The 16,763-nt window shown below is 38.7% G+C and overlaps 3 protein-coding genes across 4 annotated transcripts; 1 reads left to right on the top strand and 2 right to left on the bottom strand.

The window, feature by feature from the left end:
• Positions 1-4,216: 4,216 nt before the first annotated feature.
• On the top strand, positions 4,217-6,253 carry atp5mf (ATP synthase membrane subunit f). The gene is made up of 4 exons (XM_042009626.1): positions 4,217-4,280; positions 5,080-5,187; positions 5,916-6,032; positions 6,127-6,253. Exons 1-4 carry the CDS (start codon positions 4,265-4,267, stop codon positions 6,153-6,155), a joined length of 270 nt encoding a protein of 89 aa, XP_041865560.1. The 5' UTR covers positions 4,217-4,264; the 3' UTR covers positions 6,156-6,253.
• On the bottom strand, positions 5,783-9,884 carry cpsf4 (cleavage and polyadenylation specific factor 4). The gene is made up of 8 exons (XM_042008736.1): positions 9,462-9,884; positions 9,229-9,279; positions 8,277-8,429; positions 8,073-8,168; positions 7,884-7,977; positions 7,648-7,720; positions 7,316-7,474; positions 5,783-7,100 (listed from the first exon to the last, which is right to left on the bottom strand). The coding sequence occupies exons 1-8, from the start codon at positions 9,562-9,564 to the stop codon at positions 7,032-7,034; spliced, it is 798 nt and encodes a 265-aa protein (XP_041864670.1). The 5' UTR covers positions 9,565-9,884; the 3' UTR covers positions 5,783-7,031.
• A 402-nt stretch (positions 9,885-10,286) lies between these two features.
• On the bottom strand, positions 10,287-15,577 carry shmt1 (serine hydroxymethyltransferase 1 (soluble)). Of its 2 annotated transcripts, none has more exons than XM_042008194.1 (12): positions 15,473-15,577; positions 14,476-14,602; positions 14,200-14,345; positions 14,003-14,118; positions 13,741-13,901; positions 12,381-12,462; positions 12,073-12,285; positions 11,832-11,945; positions 11,618-11,740; positions 11,313-11,429; positions 11,083-11,193; positions 10,287-10,955 (listed from the first exon to the last, which is right to left on the bottom strand). In XM_042008194.1, the coding sequence occupies exons 2-12, from the start codon at positions 14,566-14,568 to the stop codon at positions 10,783-10,785; spliced, it is 1,449 nt and encodes a 482-aa protein (XP_041864128.1). In that variant the 5' UTR covers positions 14,569-14,602; positions 15,473-15,577; the 3' UTR covers positions 10,287-10,782. The 2 variants fall into 2 exon arrangements, with proteins under 2 accessions (XP_041864128.1, XP_041864138.1); XM_042008204.1 differs by having other exon boundaries at positions 15,469-15,568.
• Positions 15,578-16,763: the final 1,186 nt, after the last annotated feature.

Here is a 16,763-nt window from a genome sequence, read left to right as displayed (position 1 = left end):
GACAGAAACAGAAGAAACACACTGGTCTCTGTGAGGAGGAGGGTAATGACGGAAATGTGATTTAAGGGGGAGGAAGAGCAAAACAGTCATACATAGGAAAAAGAAATCCCTGTAGGGCAGAGAAAAAAGTAGTAGTTGGAAGGAAAACACAGGGAAAATGTAAAACATAGCGTAGAAAGATGTTGCTTGTGAGAAAAAGATGAACAGGGAGTAACTGAGTGGCTGCTTAAAGGTCATGTGTGCTGCAGAGAGCCGTGTGCAAAGACATGAGCTCTGTCCACGCTTCCTTTCCCTCCTTTATCCTTCATTTTCCTCCATCATTCATTTTCTCCTGTCAGTGCTTCCTTTTGTACTCTTGTCTTTTTACTCTCTTCCTCTGTCATCCTTGTCCCTCCTCTCTTCGTCTGTCCATTCTCCATCACGCCAACCCCCTCCCTCCATCTCTTGTTCTTTTGCCCTCCATCTCTCTCCATCAGCTTCAAAGAGCTGTCTCTGTGGCAGACCTCCAGGGCACTTGCCTCTTGAGGTGGAATAAAATCATGAGTCCCTCAGTGTTTTTAAGTGTATGAGTGTGTGTGTGTGTAGCTTGTATAGGTTCTTCTATTGTGCTCTGGGCCTTGTGGCAGCACAAAAGCAAACAAACAAAACCGATAAACAAGCAGGTGAACCTGGTCACGGGGTCATTTCTGCTTCTGGGTTTACGCTCTGGATGAGATTATGTTACTGTCTCTGGTGACCTTCAAATAAAATTTGTGTGCAGACACATGAATGCTGTTTGTGCTGCACGGTTGCTCGTGTGTCTGTCTTTCACGTCATCACTGAATGGGGTTATGTTTGGGAATATGCCACCTCTGGAGGCATGCTGTTGATTCTCTTGCCAGCTTTGATTCTAACTCAGACAGATGAAGTGTTAAATTACAAAGATTTTCCTATGCAGTGGTTTTCTGTACTTTCACCTGCATTTCTTAATTATTTTTTGTCCACTTCGATTGCTGTCAACCTTTCCTGTGCTAGCCTATTCAAAGGAATTTCAACCTATCAGCATTATACCTCCATGTAGTGTCATCTCTGGGGCCTGTGCATTGTTGGTTTTTCTTTCTTTTGGAAGAATGCATGTCTATCGGCTAAAAAACAAGGCCATCTGTAAGGCTTGAGAAGGACTAATTTACTCCCAAGCAGCTACAAAATGCCCTTAAGGCTTAGTGTATTGTTTGTTTGACTGTGTTCACAAACTGATTGGAATTCTGAAGACATGCACATTTTCCTATTCAGTCACTTTTAAGTTAGCTGCATTAAAGCTTCTGGTGTATGAGTATATTATTGGTCTTCTACACTGTAAAAGATGTAGATGATGGTTTTCCACTGGATTATTTCTGGATGCCTTCAACAGCAGCAGTGTAGGAACAAATGGATCTGAACATCCTATGTCCTTGATTTCATGATAACTTTACTGAGTTCTGAGTTCCAGCTGCAGGCATGCACAGCTAACAAAGGAACTGGCTGAAGGTTCTGGTCAAGTTGGCTGTGATGCTCAGAGAATGTTGCTTGGATCTTTGAAATGTTAACTCCACTAAATGTTCTGTGAATGTTTGCTGAAGGTGGTAACTAACCTTTGGAGAACCCTAACCCCTAACCCTAACTTAATACAGCTCTGATTTTCTAGCACCTGCAGTCACGACAGACCGACTAATGAATACAGTAGCCCTTTTCTGGCAGCATCTTTCAGCCCAGTTAGTTTGGAGCATTATCTCTTCAGTTTGGTACAGTCTATTTCGGCTCTACTTCATTCAGGAGTGTCATCCATCCATCCATCCATCACCTGTTGTTGCTTTATCCAGTTCACGTCGTCTGAGAAGTAGAATAAGGTCTCACTAAACTGGGAGGCTCAATACAAACATGACTCATGCCTTTGTCTGTTTAGCCTAGCAAACATACATGGCCTGGCCAAAAGAAAAGTCATCTTCTGGATTTAACTAAAGAAATAGGTACAACCCTCATACTGGTAAATATGACATGGACAGTTACCTTTAAGCTGGCAACAAGTCATTTAACCCAAACTGATGTAATGAGTAGCTTCTCATTTCTTAAGCAATCAGGTGGAATAAGAAAACCACTAATCAGTGAGGCTAATTAGCGAAAAGAGCTTTAGTTTGCTAGGGAGCGTAAAGATTAGATTCTGGAGCTGGAAGAAGGCCGTGTGGTCTGATGAGTCCAGATTTACCCTGTTCCAGCGTGATGGGAGCATTAGAGTTAGAAGAGAAGAGGATGCAGTGATGCAGCCATCGTGCTTAGTGTCTACTGTACAAGCCTGTGGGGGCGGTGCTATGATCTGGAGCTGCTGCAGTTGTTCCAGTCTAGGTTCAGCAACATTATGAGCCCAGTGAATGAGGTCATCTGACTACATGAATATACTAAGTAAGCAGGTTATTCCTGATGGCATGGGTATATTCCCAGATGATAATACTGAGATTCATCCAGCTCCAACTGTGAAAGAGTGGTTCAGGGCCACCACAGACTCCAGACCTGTACCCTATTGAGAATCTTTGGGATGTGCCAGACAAGGCTTTGTGCAGTGGTTGGACTCTCCCATCATCAATACAAGATCTTGGTGAAAAATTCATACATCACTGGATAAATAAATCAATGCCCCCCAATGCCGCAACCAAACCTAAAGTAGGTTCAAATAAATATCCCTGTCTTGCTATCATTTAAAGATGCAGAACATATCAGGGCTGGTCTTTACAAATATTTACATGGACAGTATTAAGCTGCAACTGGGCTGCACTTCTATCACTTGTGAGTTAATGTCCAGTTCAGCTGCACATGTTTAAAGCACACACACAGTGAAGCAAGGCGACACAGATTAAGAAATGAGGAACAAAGTGGGATGTACAGTATGTGAGTCCTCCATCTAATGAAAGTCATTAGAGAGAAGCAGTCTAATAAGGGAAAGAGGGTGGTGGTGTATCTTGGATGAGGGCCAGAGACACAACTACACACCCTTACACTCACCAGAATTCACTAAATGTGTGTGTGTAAGTGTGTGCGAGAGAGAGAGAGAGAATGACAGAGAGGGAGGGAGGTTATTGATTAGTGGCTGTGCTGAGCTGGGGCATGAACTAAACTGCACTACCCTTTGCCACTTATACACAAACACAAGCCCCAGCTTGAATAACTTTACCTTTAGGAACGTTATGTACCAGAGCTACAGGCTGTTGAGCTGCTCATTGATTGGCTGTTATCGCTTAGAAAAATTATTCCTTTGATAGAGTACCAGGACGACTTTGTTCCCTAATCTTGGGCTTCACTCAGTAAGCATTTTATGAAAAGCTTCTTGATTTTTTTCCACAAGGGATCTGCTTGTGAAATTAATTCTGTCTGAAAATTTATGTAAAACTAAAAAATGCCCAAGGTGGAAATCATTTATATAACAAAGTCTGTACATTATGCACTTAAAGCCTGTATAATTGTATAAATAATATAGAGAACCTGTTGTTTCCTAGGTATGGAACAGCCTGGTCATGCATCATTTATTCTAAAGAAAGAATTTTTGAGTTGAAAATAAATTACGTCTTTTAATTGTTTAACTTTGCACAAGTTTTTTTGTAAAATGGCATGGCAGAAAAAAAGCACACATGTCTGCAGAATAAGTTATGGTTTTTGTTTATTTGTTTGTTTGTTTATTTATTTATTTATTGTATGTTTGTTTTGTTTTGCTTTTACTGTTCTAAGAAGTAATTATTCTTCTTTTCCAAGACAAAGTCCCCAAAAAATTTCAAACACATGTCTTCCTATTATCATTTGTCTACCTAAACACTTAATAGCAAACCTTCCAGGTCTGAAATATGTATTTTTCATATATATATATATATATATATATATATATGTATATATATATATATATAGTAGTAGTAGTAGTAGTAGTAGTAGTAGTAGTAGTAGTAGTAGTATCATTATATTATATTATCATTCCTTACTATATTTTAACAGTAACTGGTGATCTGTGATGTATTAAGTGTAAATAAAATCTTATTATTGAAGAAAATAATCTTAGATATATTAAAGGAAGAATCGAGTGTATTTTTAAGTACACTCAATCTGTTATTGGACTGAATCAATGGTTGTTTAATTTTGCATGTAAACAAACGTCGTTTATTCTGGCGCCATCTAGTGGATAAATAAATGGAACTACATGCTATCCCACAATGCATTTCCTCCTTTTATTCCCACCATTCCTTGCGGCAAGCTCTCTGCACCGGTCAAGATGGCGGACAGACCAGGTAGCGTATCGTGTCCTCTGGAATGAAAATCATAATATTCTTTTCTTATACATGTTTTTTGCTGGTATATAATGATTATTTTAGAGACTGTTCGCGTTCAACTGTCAGACGGGACGTAAATTTGTGTCTCAGATGTGTTTTTGTGTCAGAAGGCCGCAGTGAATCCTGTGACTCACGTCAAGGACTTTGCATGTCTCTCGCAAATCTGCTGTTAACGTCAGTCTATGAGCTGCTTTTTAGGACGTTTAACTGAGATATTCACTGACCAAAAACTTTAAATTTTATGTCCAGTTAGAATGAAACTGTTGTCGCTGCATACGCACGTCTTTTAATGGTTCATTTTTTTTTTATAGTTTGCGTGCTAGCTTTCAAACACTGTCATTTTACAACAAACTGTTTTCTTAGGTTAATTTAATTTTTAAAAATAATTAAATATTAAATATTGAGTTTCCGATTTGCTGTGTAAGCTGGCAAAATCGGGAATGGACACTATTTAAGATATCGTTTATAATTTGTGATGCCTTACTTCTACTTATGAAATTGCCTTAAATGGTCATTTAACTGTTTTTGACCATCTACTCAACGTTAAACCAGGTCCAGTTGTAATATAAAGGTTTATTACATTGATCAGGTTAATATTGGTCTGGATGCAAAAAAAAAAAAAAAGCGGTTTAATTGTTCTTTTTCACTTTTTTTTTTCTTAACCTTAAACATTGACTTATTTGAAAAGGACAATATGATTATAGTGTTTTGTTCAGTGCGCAGTTTGAACATTGTTGCTGTCTCCACTTTTGATCAGTTCCCATAATAGAGAAGCGCCTGATGGATGTGAAGCTGGGTGAGCTGGGGACTTGGCTGGGAGGTCGAGATTTCACTCCCAACGGCTTCATCTCAGCCATCCGTCGAGGTGAGTAAAACGTGACCAGACTCCTGGAGGATCCAAAAGCTTTCAGTCTTTGTAACTCTGGTGAAACTCAATCAGGATGCTTTTAGGTCATGAGACTTTTTGTTTTCAAAGTCTGGGTCCAAAATGGATGAAGTATGTTGGACAATGTAGTTAATTAGAAATCCCATCTTTAGAGGACCTGTGTGTTAAGGTGTTGAAAAGTAAAATAATTATTACATTTTGATGCCTATTCACAAAAAAAATGCAAATACCACTGCACAGGTTAGTTTATTAATGAACAGATACCACAGTGTAACAATTAAGACCTCATCTTGTTCGATGGGTAATCAGTAATGGGCTTTATGGCTATCCCTGGTTTACCAGGTAAAAACGGCCCAAAATGTTTGATTGAATGCAGTCAATGAGTTTTGGCAAACAAATGTTTTTCTGCAGTTTAAACCCAGTCAATTTCAAATTCACCAGTACAGACTGGTTATATGTTAAGCAGTCGCTACAGATGTAGCACATGTTCGTTAAACATAACTACAATACAACGGTTAATCCTAACCCTTCATATCTTTAAAAAAATCACCTGTGACTAAAGACTTCTTAGGGGAAAAAAATTAAAAGCTTGGAAACTGTTTAATCGAGGTGAATTCATTCAGGTCACTTTTTTTTTTTTTTTTTTAGAAAAGACACTGAACCTGTTGGTGTCTTCTGTTTCCAGTTATATTTGTCTTTTCTTCCAGGACATGACAGATACTACAACAAGTATATCAATGTGAAGAAGGGAGGCATTGGTGGTGTGGCTATGCTGCTGTTTGGTTATGTGGCCCTCAGCTATGTTTGGGAATACGACCACATCAGTAAGAAATATATACACTGCTTAGCTCCTTTTTACATCTCAACTCTTTCTCTCCAGTCGTTGATGTTTGCCTTCATTGCTGTTTCCTTTTGCAGAACATGATCGCTGGAGGAAGTACCACTGATGACTGCAGCCATCAGACCATCTGGGGCCACCTCTTAGCGGCCACCGCTCTTTCTACCTTGTTGTGATTGTTGTGACCAATAAAATTATATATAACTATGTCACTATCACATTTTCTTTGTGGGATCTGCTTTTATGCACGGAAATTTTAACGATAACTAAGAGTAGCTACTATGTCTGCGTAAACCCATAATTGTGCGAACATCAAGGGGGATCACAGGTAAATCTAACATTTACTGGCACAGACAATAACTCCAGATCCAGTGTTTTGTCAACAAAACAATCTTTAAGTGATCCATAATTGCTGAATCCTCACATGGAAAAACACAGGGCTTCCAAGCAGTTGCAAATCTGCAGGTTCAAATGTCTGAAACTTAAGTGTGTGGAAAGAGTGATTTCTAGGCAACAGAGTAAAAACTGCCAAAGTGTACATTCCCACTACCATTAATCACAATACAAACAGATTCATTAGAATGACAGAACAATAGCACTTGTTCAGTGCAGTCATATGACCTGAGTCGTATAAAAAGACGAAGGGTTAAAGGACTGCGCCCTTGAAGATGCTGTAAACTGGATCCTGTCATGTTCTTACACCTTCGTCTTCAGTGTGGTGCTGTGTGCTGTACAGTATGAAAACTGAAATGCACACAAACATTTTCTGGTGTCATTTTTATCATGTCCACAGTTTGTAAAGGCAATATATATGTATTTGTTTCTTTCATCCATTGCTTCAGTCTGTGTGAGGTGGCACACACAAGTGGAGTTTTAAATCTTTGGGTTTGACACCAGCCTGTGGAGCACAGAGGTCTCCTGTCTTCAGCTCATACCGGAGCAGCGAGCTTACAGCACTGTGGTGTTCGAACCTTGAGCCTGAAGGTTACTGTCCACTAAGGAAGGCAAGATGACCTTTGGTGCATTTGTTGGCATAGTGGCCCTTCTCTCCACACTGCAGGAACAGAAGTGTGTATAAATCAGTGCAATAAGAGGAAAAAAAAGTTGAACAAGAGCTACAATACCATGAGATACTATAACCTAGTAACTGTATGCTGCAAATGCATGATTTGTATAAAGTTCATGAAGAAAATGGAAATTAATGTTATCATACAGCAAACATTTACAAAATTTAGCAGCATTCTAATGTAAAAAGTACATATGACTCACCTTGTAGCAGGTAACCTGGTCCAGAGGACGAGGCCCTCTGTTGGCAGTCATGTTGTTTAGCTGAACAGCAGTGTTGAAGTTATTCTGCATCCGCTGACCTGGACTGGAGTTGGTCAGCTGGATTAGGGATAGAGAGGAGCGACCGGTGGTAGGCAGAGTCTGTAGTAGGAAAAAAACGGAGTGGTATATTTAGGACAGCTTGACAATTTGAAAATTAAATGACCATATCGGTGTAAAGAGGCTTCAGTGCTACACGTTTTAATTCTACCACCTGCACAAATTATGAGATTTTACAGTCACGTCTACATTAGGTGTTTTAGCATGTGTTTCACCTTTGTCTGGTTCAGGGCCTGCTGTGGGAGAGGAGGTTGTTCAGAAGCTCCCATTGGCAATTCAAAGCGAGGGCTGTGGAGGAAACCTTATTGTTAGTATTTGAATTTTCTACTTCATGTTGCTCTCAACAAACAAGACTCGAAAAAGTCCCATCTGTATCCTTAAATAAAGCTAATTATAGATATTATGTAGGAAGACATGTTATGTAGGAATCAAACAATAAAGTAGTACTTACTGCATAAATTTGCAGGATTTGCCTTCTGGACAGAAGCCCACCAGGTAGTTCACACAGATCACCCTTCTTGTGTGTCTATGCCTGCAGTCAGGACCTAAAACAGGCAGATTGACACAAAGGTTGGAGACAGAGCATACAAAATGAATGCAGGGGGGTTGTAATTACTATCCACCTTGAGCTGGACCTCACCGTGTTTGCAGAAGCCTCTGTCATACCATGGACAGTCTTTGATCTTGGACTCTGGATCGATGTGCAGGAAGGGACATTCCTTGTTGCTACATTCACCTGAGGGTCAAGATGAAAATCATATGTAAATAATTTGTTTATAATTTATGCACACAACATTTTGTGATTAAAAAAAACATATCAAGACCATCCAAAGAGTAAACCAACCAAATTTTGAGTAGAAGTAGCATTCTGGCATCTTGGTCATGTCATATTCGTGAAGAAACTCGCACTGATCTCCCTTCTTGCACAGTCCTCTGAGCCAGTGCTTACACACCACCGTCTTTTCTCCACTGATGTGACGAAACGGACACATCCCGCCTGTGAGATATAACACTTTTTATTCATACGTAGCCGCCCATTTTGTTGATTCTTTGGAACAAATGTCAGGTTAGGTAAGTATTAAATATCTCTCTCTTCGACATCTTTTTGATCTGAAATGGTTAACCCAATTTGTGTCTTATGCACGTGTTAAGATGTTAACACAAATTTTGAGCCGTATTACTACATTTAATTAACCCAGCTTTACTTGTATGGCACCGATTCCTGACATAGTCATCTCATAGCACTTTTAAAGATACAGACCAGTATATTTCCAATTGAAATATGATTCTCCATTATTCAACAATAAGCAAATTAAATCAAACCCACAAGGCAGAAGATCTAGTTTCATTAATAAAAACTTAATTACAACATAATCAGAATGTTTTCTTTACAATACAGTTCAAACGAGTCTATAATAAGCAGCAATGAATTGACATGCAGCCATAATTATTAACATTGAGAAATTGCATGTTTAGTCTTGTAAATAAACTGGTGGAACTTAAATTTGCTTGAAAAATATTAAGTGACCGATCATGTGTGTACATACCAGGTGAAAAGTGTTAAATGAAAAGGAGACTTAAGAAGAATCCAAGAAGTGTTGGTGGAAACTGAAGCCTATTTTGTTTTGTTTTTGAATAATAATACATTTCTTGTGAGTTCAACCTATGTGCAAGTTAAAGATGAAAATGTCAGCGCTGGTATTCCTCATTTACCAGATGTCAAATCGTTAGCAACTAACAGAAGTAAACATAAGGAGCTAAGTAGCTACTGATGTAGTGTCATGTTGTGTTTTTACCTTTTATACAAGCTCCTCTCACGAAGAACTCACATACTGCAGACCCGGACTCTGCAGGACACACATAATCACTGCACTGATAATTGTGTTTCATCTATAAGTGATCACCAGCTACGTCTCTTTCCACTAAAACAACATGCCGTTAGGTCTGTTTATTTCTGTTATTGCTCACATGCAGCAGTCAGTAGTAGCAGCAGAAATAGCTAGAAGTAGCAGCTAACACGTCCACTTACTATCCATGCCGGGGAACGGCAGAGGCTGTGCTCCCAGTTGCTGCTCCACAGCTATCTCCAGGTCAAATTTGATATGATCCACGTTGGCCAGTAAGTCCTGCATGTTTTCTTTAGTTTGTTATTCCCAAGTCGAAGAATTCTGCGTTTTTCGGTTAAGCTAGCTTGAACTCGAGGCAGTTAGCTTGTGATTCCCTCATCAGCCAGCTAAAGTGGCTAACGAGGCTAGCCAGACTAACCGATACGTAAAGAAAACCAACAATCATAAATAAAACAAGACGCTTAGTTTTGTAGCTTTACTATTTGAAAGACAATCATCGAGCATGGCTATGTCTTTGGGATTTTTGTTGTCACCGGTCGGTTCCTTGTGCTATATGAGAGCGCGCGCACACTGACCTCTGACCTCCCAGGCACAACTAAACGATCCAAGAGCGCTCATGGCGACATGTTCGCGTTTTAGCAGATAACGCCAATTTTCATCCATTTGTTTATACATTAATTGATTAAGATATAGCATAGCACAGGACATCTATGAGGCAATATTAGAAATAGAAAATAAAAGGCTTGATTATTTCTGAAAATATGTTTTTGTTTGTTTTTTTTTACATAAATAGGCACCACAAATAATCTACGAAATAAATGTTTGGAAGTGCGTGGACTCTACAGTCTTCTGATTCTGATGCCAACACAAGGCTGTTTGTGGCTTTGCATGACATACTTAAATAACACTTGGATATGCTGTTAGGAATGACCAAAAATCTATGTACAGATGAGGACCATATTCTATCTGTGCACCAATTTGCATTGAAAACATAAAACACTATTTTCTTTCATTTTGAATTTATTTAAAAGCATCAATATTGGTGCATTTATCACATTGTATTATACATTCTGTATATGTATACCATATAGACATGGAATGTTGATTTTATTAAACTTGCTTTGTGCTTCAAGCTGCAGTAGTTTGTAGGAAAGCTTTGGGATTGTAAGTTCAGTCCAACAGAAAAGAAGGAAGGACAATATTAAAGCAAATTTGTAACATGTAAGAAATGAAGCACATTTTGTATAAAATAACTTGTGCATAAGAAGCAGACATCTGTAACATCACCAATCAATTAAAACAACAATAAAAATCTGCAAGTCAGAACTCAAAATTTTTCCCGTAAAGACAAATTTTCTCCAAGCTAAAATAGGTCTGTCTACAAATGCTTTGAAGTTACAAGGCAGCGTCTTGATTTGAGCAATCTTAGATTTACAACTCAAACAAAATACAACCAAGAATGTTCATAGAGTCCAGCTGCTTCCGCGTCTGAGCTGCTGCCCTCTACAGCTCAGGTAGGCCAGGCATGGGGAACTGCCCAGCGAAAGCCTCAACCTCAGCCTTGATCTCAGCTACCCGCTGCTGGAACTTCTCTTCTTGGGACAGTGCCTGGATGAACTCCCTCAGAGTGGCCTTAGGATCCAAGCTTCTCTGCACCTCCAAAGTCAGCTCAATACCTGCGTAATGTCAAATTCCAGTTTTGAGTTTGAAAAGTCATATTCATCTAATTTTTTTTTTTTTTTTTTGTTAAATTGATCCATCACAGCTAAACAAAACACACAAAAACCTCCATGAAAAGATTACCTCTGTGAATGAACTGGGCCACCTTCTTGAAATCTTCTTCAGTCAAGCCCCTGGATGTCAGAGCTGGAGAGCCAAACCTCAGACCACTAGGACGCAAAGCGCTCTTATCCCCTACAGAAAAACAAGCATGTGTATGGAGAAGACATTTGTGAGGTTCCTTGACAATCGCTTCATATAAAATTGATCTGAGAAAAGTTCTGGGCTGACTGATTTGCAACAATGCACAATACCTGGACAGGTGTTTTTATTACAGGCGATGGCACAAGCCTCCAGGACCTTCTCAGCCCGTCCACCGTCAGTTCCTTTGCTGCGCAGATCCAGGAGGATAAGATGGTTGTCAGAGCCGCCTACACAGGAAAAAAACAATAGAAATAACAGGAAATTAACTATCCTACAAACTCATTTTGGATTAGTCACTGGCAATAATCCCTCCAAATGTATTAAATTAATTTAAAACTGACAAATATGATTATTTGAACTCATTTTCCCTGATTTTAAATCCAAAGTAAGGTTCCCCTACATTTGTGGCACTTACCAGTGACTATCTTGTAGCCGTGGTCCATTAGGCCACTGGACAAAGCTTTACAGTTAGAGAGAACTTGCATCTGGTAGGCCTTGAACTCTGGTGTCATGGCTTGCTTTAGAGCCACAGCAACACCTGCCAATGAAAGACAATAGTTCAATGAGATGAGATAAAAGCCGCTCAGCCGCTGAGATGAAAGTCGGATGATAAGGAACAGGGCTGTTACCTGCAATAGCATGGTTGTGTGGTCCTCCCTGCAGCCCTGGAAACACTGCCTGGTTGATCAAAGACTCCAAGTTGTACAGAGTCTCCTTTCCTTTGGCATCCACACTGCGCACACCTGGTGGAGAGAAGAAAGTTGAAATAGAGAAATCACCAAGTATCCACATGAAAGGAAATGGGACAACATGTGCATGAGAATCCTTTTTTTTTTTTTTCGGGGGGAGGAGTGTTAGGGTCCTTTCTACCTTTCCTATAAAAGATAATTCCAGCCCGGCAGCCACGCAGCGTCTTGTGAGTTGTCGTGGAAACAATGTCACAATGCTCAAATGGGGTGGGCACCACCCTAGCAGCCACTAATCCACTGATGTGAGCCATGTCCCCCATCAGAAAAGCACCGTTTTCATTAGCAATCTGCTTCAGGCGGGAATAGTCAAGGTTGCGGGAATAGCAGCTTGTTCCTAGAAAATAGAGAAAATAAGAATTTTTTTCCCACCCTCCCCATGTACCATTTCTACAGATGATGCACAGTGTGCACATGTATGAATTAAAAGACCTGCAATGATGAGCTTGGGGTGGAAGAGCCGAGCGTTTTCTTGCAGTCTGTCATAGTCGATGTAGCCAGTTTCTGGATTCACCTAAAGAGGCAGTGGATCCCATAACCATCATATTTTATACATAAACAAAACATAAAAACACATCTACAGATGTGAAAGCTATTACTTCAGCAACAAAACCTGAAGAAAGACATCTGTTTTTTACCTGTATTTTAGTCTTATGTTTCTTTAATTTATGCATTACACTGTGATTCATTTTAGTTTTGCATGCATGACATGAATTCAAATGTATTTAATTTGCATGTAAAGTGTGTGTTAAGCATCAGTATTCACCTGGAAAGCATTTAGGAAATAGTTCATGCTCATTTCATTGCCACTTTATTACTAAGAACCAAAAACATGACTGCTTAGAGGGATGTAATGTTTTACAGCCTGAAACCTTTTGAATAAGGTTAAAAAATTGTTTCTTTTCCTTGTGCTACAAAAACATAATGTTGATTATAACAAAGTAAAACAATTATTTTCTTCTTGTACATTTGATTAGATAAAACCAAGGTTGTTTGTTTCTAGCTGTAAACACAGGTTGTGTTTTCTAATGTGATGTCATCTCTTACAGCCTTTTTTTCTTTTTAAAAAAAAAGCTGTTATGAGAACCTCTATACTTGAACTAATGAGGACTAACTAAGAGCCATTAAAGAGCCACTTTAAATTATACCCACATTAGTAGATATTCAGTGAGCACTAGATGTGATTTTAAGAGCTTTTTTTAGTCAGAATCCTCTTGCTAAGCTAATTAGTTTGTAAAATATATCAAATATTGTTTGATAGTTGGTTGATTTGAGGCCTGGAGGTTTTAAAATCTGCAGTTATAACATTATACTGTCAAATAAGCTCTAAGTTGTGAACTAAAGAAAAATTATATTAGATGACTAAAAAAAATTAAAGTTGGATGAAATGTCTATAAAAATGTTACTACAAAGCAATCAGTGTTTAATATAAAACCTTATTAAACATGCAGCTCTACAGGCTGCGTGTTGTTAAAGAAAATCTTCCAGGACATAAAAGGGGCAGTCGAATGCATAAAACTATAAATTCAGTGTAATGCTGTGTTTGTGCATGTGCACACATTTTCTGATTGCTGTGAAGGGAGTATTATATGAAGATACATATCTTTATAAGATATATGAACGTCAGCAAAACAAAAAAGAATGTCAGTCACTGAGCAGCTTTAACTAATGCACAGATAAAATGTTCCCTAATATCTGCAACATGGTCTGAAGTTTAATTCCCAAGCATACCATTCAACACTGATCTGCTCATTTTTTAGTAGTTTGTTTCCAGACTTCCCTTCTAGTGTACCTTATATGGCATGGACTCAAAAAAGATGGACGTTGCTGAGATCTTCTTTTTATCTGTCATGAAACCGTGTGTCAGGTGACCGCCATCAGGAAGGTCCAGCCCCATGATCCGGCCATGGGGCTCCACAAGAGCCGTGTAGATAGCAAAGTTAGCAGGGGAACCTTGTGGAGAAACACAAACAATACATGAGTACAATAAATATAAACGGAGGCCTGAGGAATATGCAGAAGTCAACATCTCTGTAAGTTAGTCAGTTTGATACCTGAGTATGGCTGCACATTGACTCCCCATTTGTCTGAGTCCAGACCAAAAGCCTCCAGTGCCCTTTTCTGACAGAGTCTCTCCAGCTCATCAACATGCTCCGTACCACCATAGTACCTAAACACATGAAACATGTTAATAAAAGTGTAATTCTAACAAAATGTTATTAAAAGAATAAATAATATGCCAAAAATGTACCTTTGTCCAGGATACCCTTCAGAGTACTTGTTGTTCATGCAGGAACCCAAAGCCTCAAGAACAGCTCTGCTGGCAAAGTTCTCAGAAGCTATCAGCTCCAAACCGTACACCTGCCTGTGCTTCTCTTTTTTTATTATGGAGAATACCTGAAACACAAACACTGTAGTCCTCAGTGGTATTCCCAAAAAAAAAAAAAAACACCATTTACAAAAACCAACCCTAGCTATGCATTTGTCTCCACAGAGGCTGTGAACTTGAAATCCACTGAACACAAACCTCTGAGTCATTGGTGGCCAGAGGCTCCAGCATCATCTTGTTGTGCAAATTCCATGTTTCTTTGCTCACGCTGTGGCCGTTTGTTAGAGACATGCTTGTTGTTTTTCTGGTTACACAAAGTGAAAATCTAAAAGTACAAAAAGGTATAGGAAGCTTTGAACTCTTCATGCAAAGATTTTATAAGAATCACACAAACATACAAATGAGTCAACAGTCACATGAAGAAATCTATAAAACTTTATATGTAACTAGTGCACACATGTCTGGTGATAAGAGTGACCAATGAGTGTTGCTGATTTTTGGCCATGAGGCCATGTTACAACACAAAGCCTCACACAAATAGTTTACATACAATGAGCAAAAATGTTGCAACCCTCCGGCTTGTGTAGTGACATAAACTCATCAGTTAACCTCTGAACTATTATAGACTTGTGAGCAAATGACCTTTAAAAAAAACAAGCCTTTCGTATCACTGGTGCTGTAGGGCGGAAAATGCTAAACCGACTGAGTAAAGTTCACACTTGCCAGGTCTTTGTCTGGCTTGTGTCCATTTGCAAAAGTCTGTGGTAGTTTGTCATGTGGAGACTTTTTAACAGGCTGTCATCTGTACACTGTTGCTCGCTAACAAGCGCGTGTTTTTCATTATATTAACCTGCCCTCGCCAAATCATCCAGAGAGGAGCAAAGAAAAGCGAACCAGCTGAATAAACAGTAGGTGGAAAAAAAGCTTCGAGAAACTGCCACATGTGCTCCAGCATCCACAGGTTGTCACAGCCACATACAATCAAAGCTAGTAACTATTGAGCCAGTTATATTTGACTTGAAGCAGCTAGCAGCTAAATGTCAGAAAATGCTGTTGAAAACCCGCGCGGGGATTAACAAAAGAAAACAATGCAATATTCATTAAATTAATTCTATTTCTAGCAGCTTGCACGAACATAAGTTTCTTAAGTTTTTTTTCTTATCTTTTATTGTACATTTAAAATGAACATACTCACTCAGCAGGTGGTGGTATTCCCGCCGCTGTCAGTGGTTGCTTGAACTGGTATCAGTGTTCAGAATTAACACACAAAAAACACTGCTACTAAGGAGCACAAAGTCCGCCAAACTTTCCACCAATCACAGCACAGGTATCCGCCCGATTTCTTCTTCTTGACTTCTTGATCAAGCACATTCGGTGCACCACTGCCACCATTAGCCCAGAGTTTAGTATCACACCTCACTTGAACGTGACGTAGCATAGATCAATAAATAAATATATAAACATGTAAAGTTTAAAACTTTAATAAAGTACTAGGAATTGTTTTTTTTGGTAGCATCCATAATAATGACGTACACGAATATGTTATTTTTGATACAAAATGTGGCAGGATGCAGAACTTAATGCAGTTTTGGTTGTATGTAAACTAAATAAACAAATGGCTAAGTCAAAAAACTTTTGAAAAAGTCATCTTTAAAGTATTTAGAGAACCCATTATTAATCATATCTGTGCTCACACGTTTGTGAATTTCATTTAACAACAGGTTATATTTACATATTACAGTAATGTCCAAACATCAATGTACTCAAATGTATGAATCACATAAACATACATAACCATTTTTGTTGTGCTAATTACTTTTTTTAATGCACTTGCACTTTCAGAAATGCTGAGAAGAAAAATAAGATTTTAAAAAATTAAATACATTTTTATTTATCAGTTTAATTATACCACATACATTTTAAGTGCTGTCTCAAAGCCCCTTCTGTGTTGCAAGAATATACTTTTCCAAAGTAAACATCTGCAATGGTCAACATAAACTGTTTCACCAGACGTTGGTAAAGCCGTAAACCAAAACCAGATCAGCTGTTTGATTTTCTCACTTCACAATCAGCCCACTGCGTGGGGCAGACTGAAAAAGCTGGAAACAGTGTAATGCGTTTACAGTTGTGTCTGATTCAGACTGATATCACAGGTTTCTGTCAGGAAAACAAGCAAATAAATGAACTGACACATTTGATTGGTTTCCATCATATTAATCAGAAATATTTCCGTGAGTCGGTTATATACAATGCAAGATCCCTCAAAAAACAGTGGCAATGCTTAGTTAACAAAGTCAGAACTGTTCAATGAAAAGAATAGCAAGATTAATATCAAGGAGTTCATTCCAACTGTATGTGAAGATCACTGTATTCTCATTTGTAGCTTTAGTTCCTGGAGGGATAGAGGCCGTTACTCCATGCCAAAATATACACAATCCCTCTCCACTGGTGTCTTCTCAATCATTTCCCAAATGTTCATAGTTAAA

Source organism: Melanotaenia boesemani, chromosome 2 (genome assembly GCF_017639745.1).
Source record: "Melanotaenia boesemani isolate fMelBoe1 chromosome 2, fMelBoe1.pri, whole genome shotgun sequence".
Classification (NCBI taxonomy): Eukaryota; Metazoa; Chordata; class Actinopteri; order Atheriniformes; family Melanotaeniidae; genus Melanotaenia; species Melanotaenia boesemani.
This window is presented reverse-complemented; position numbering and strand designations above follow the sequence as displayed.

Coding starts and splice junctions, on each gene's coding strand:
- atp5mf (XM_042009626.1), top strand. Junction 5,188..5,915: donor CATCTCAGCCATCCGTCGAG/GTGAGTAAAACG, acceptor CTTTTCTTCCAG/GACATGACAGATACTACAAC. Junction 6,033..6,126: donor TTGGGAATACGACCACATCA/GTAAGAAATATA, acceptor TTCCTTTTGCAG/AACATGATCGCTGGAGGAAG.
- shmt1 (XM_042008194.1), bottom strand. CDS start 14,568: ATGTCTCTAACAAACGGCCACAGCGTGAGCAAAGAAACATGGAATTTG. Junction 11,430..11,617: donor CGGCTACAAGATAGTCACTG/GTAAGTGCCACA, acceptor TTTCCTGTGTAG/GCGGCTCTGACAACCATCTT. Junction 11,194..11,312: donor TAATAAAAACACCTGTCCAG/GTATTGTGCATT, acceptor GTTTTTCTGTAG/GGGATAAGAGCGCTTTGCGT.
- cpsf4 (XM_042008736.1), bottom strand. CDS start 9,564: ATGCAGGACTTACTGGCCAACGTGGATCATATCAAATTTGACCTGGAG. Junction 7,978..8,072: donor CAGAGGCTTCTGCAAACACG/GTGAGGTCCAGC, acceptor TGCCTGTTTTAG/GTCCTGACTGCAGGCATAGA. Junction 7,475..7,647: donor AGGCCCTGAACCAGACAAAG/GTGAAACACATG, acceptor TTCCTACTACAG/ACTCTGCCTACCACCGGTCG.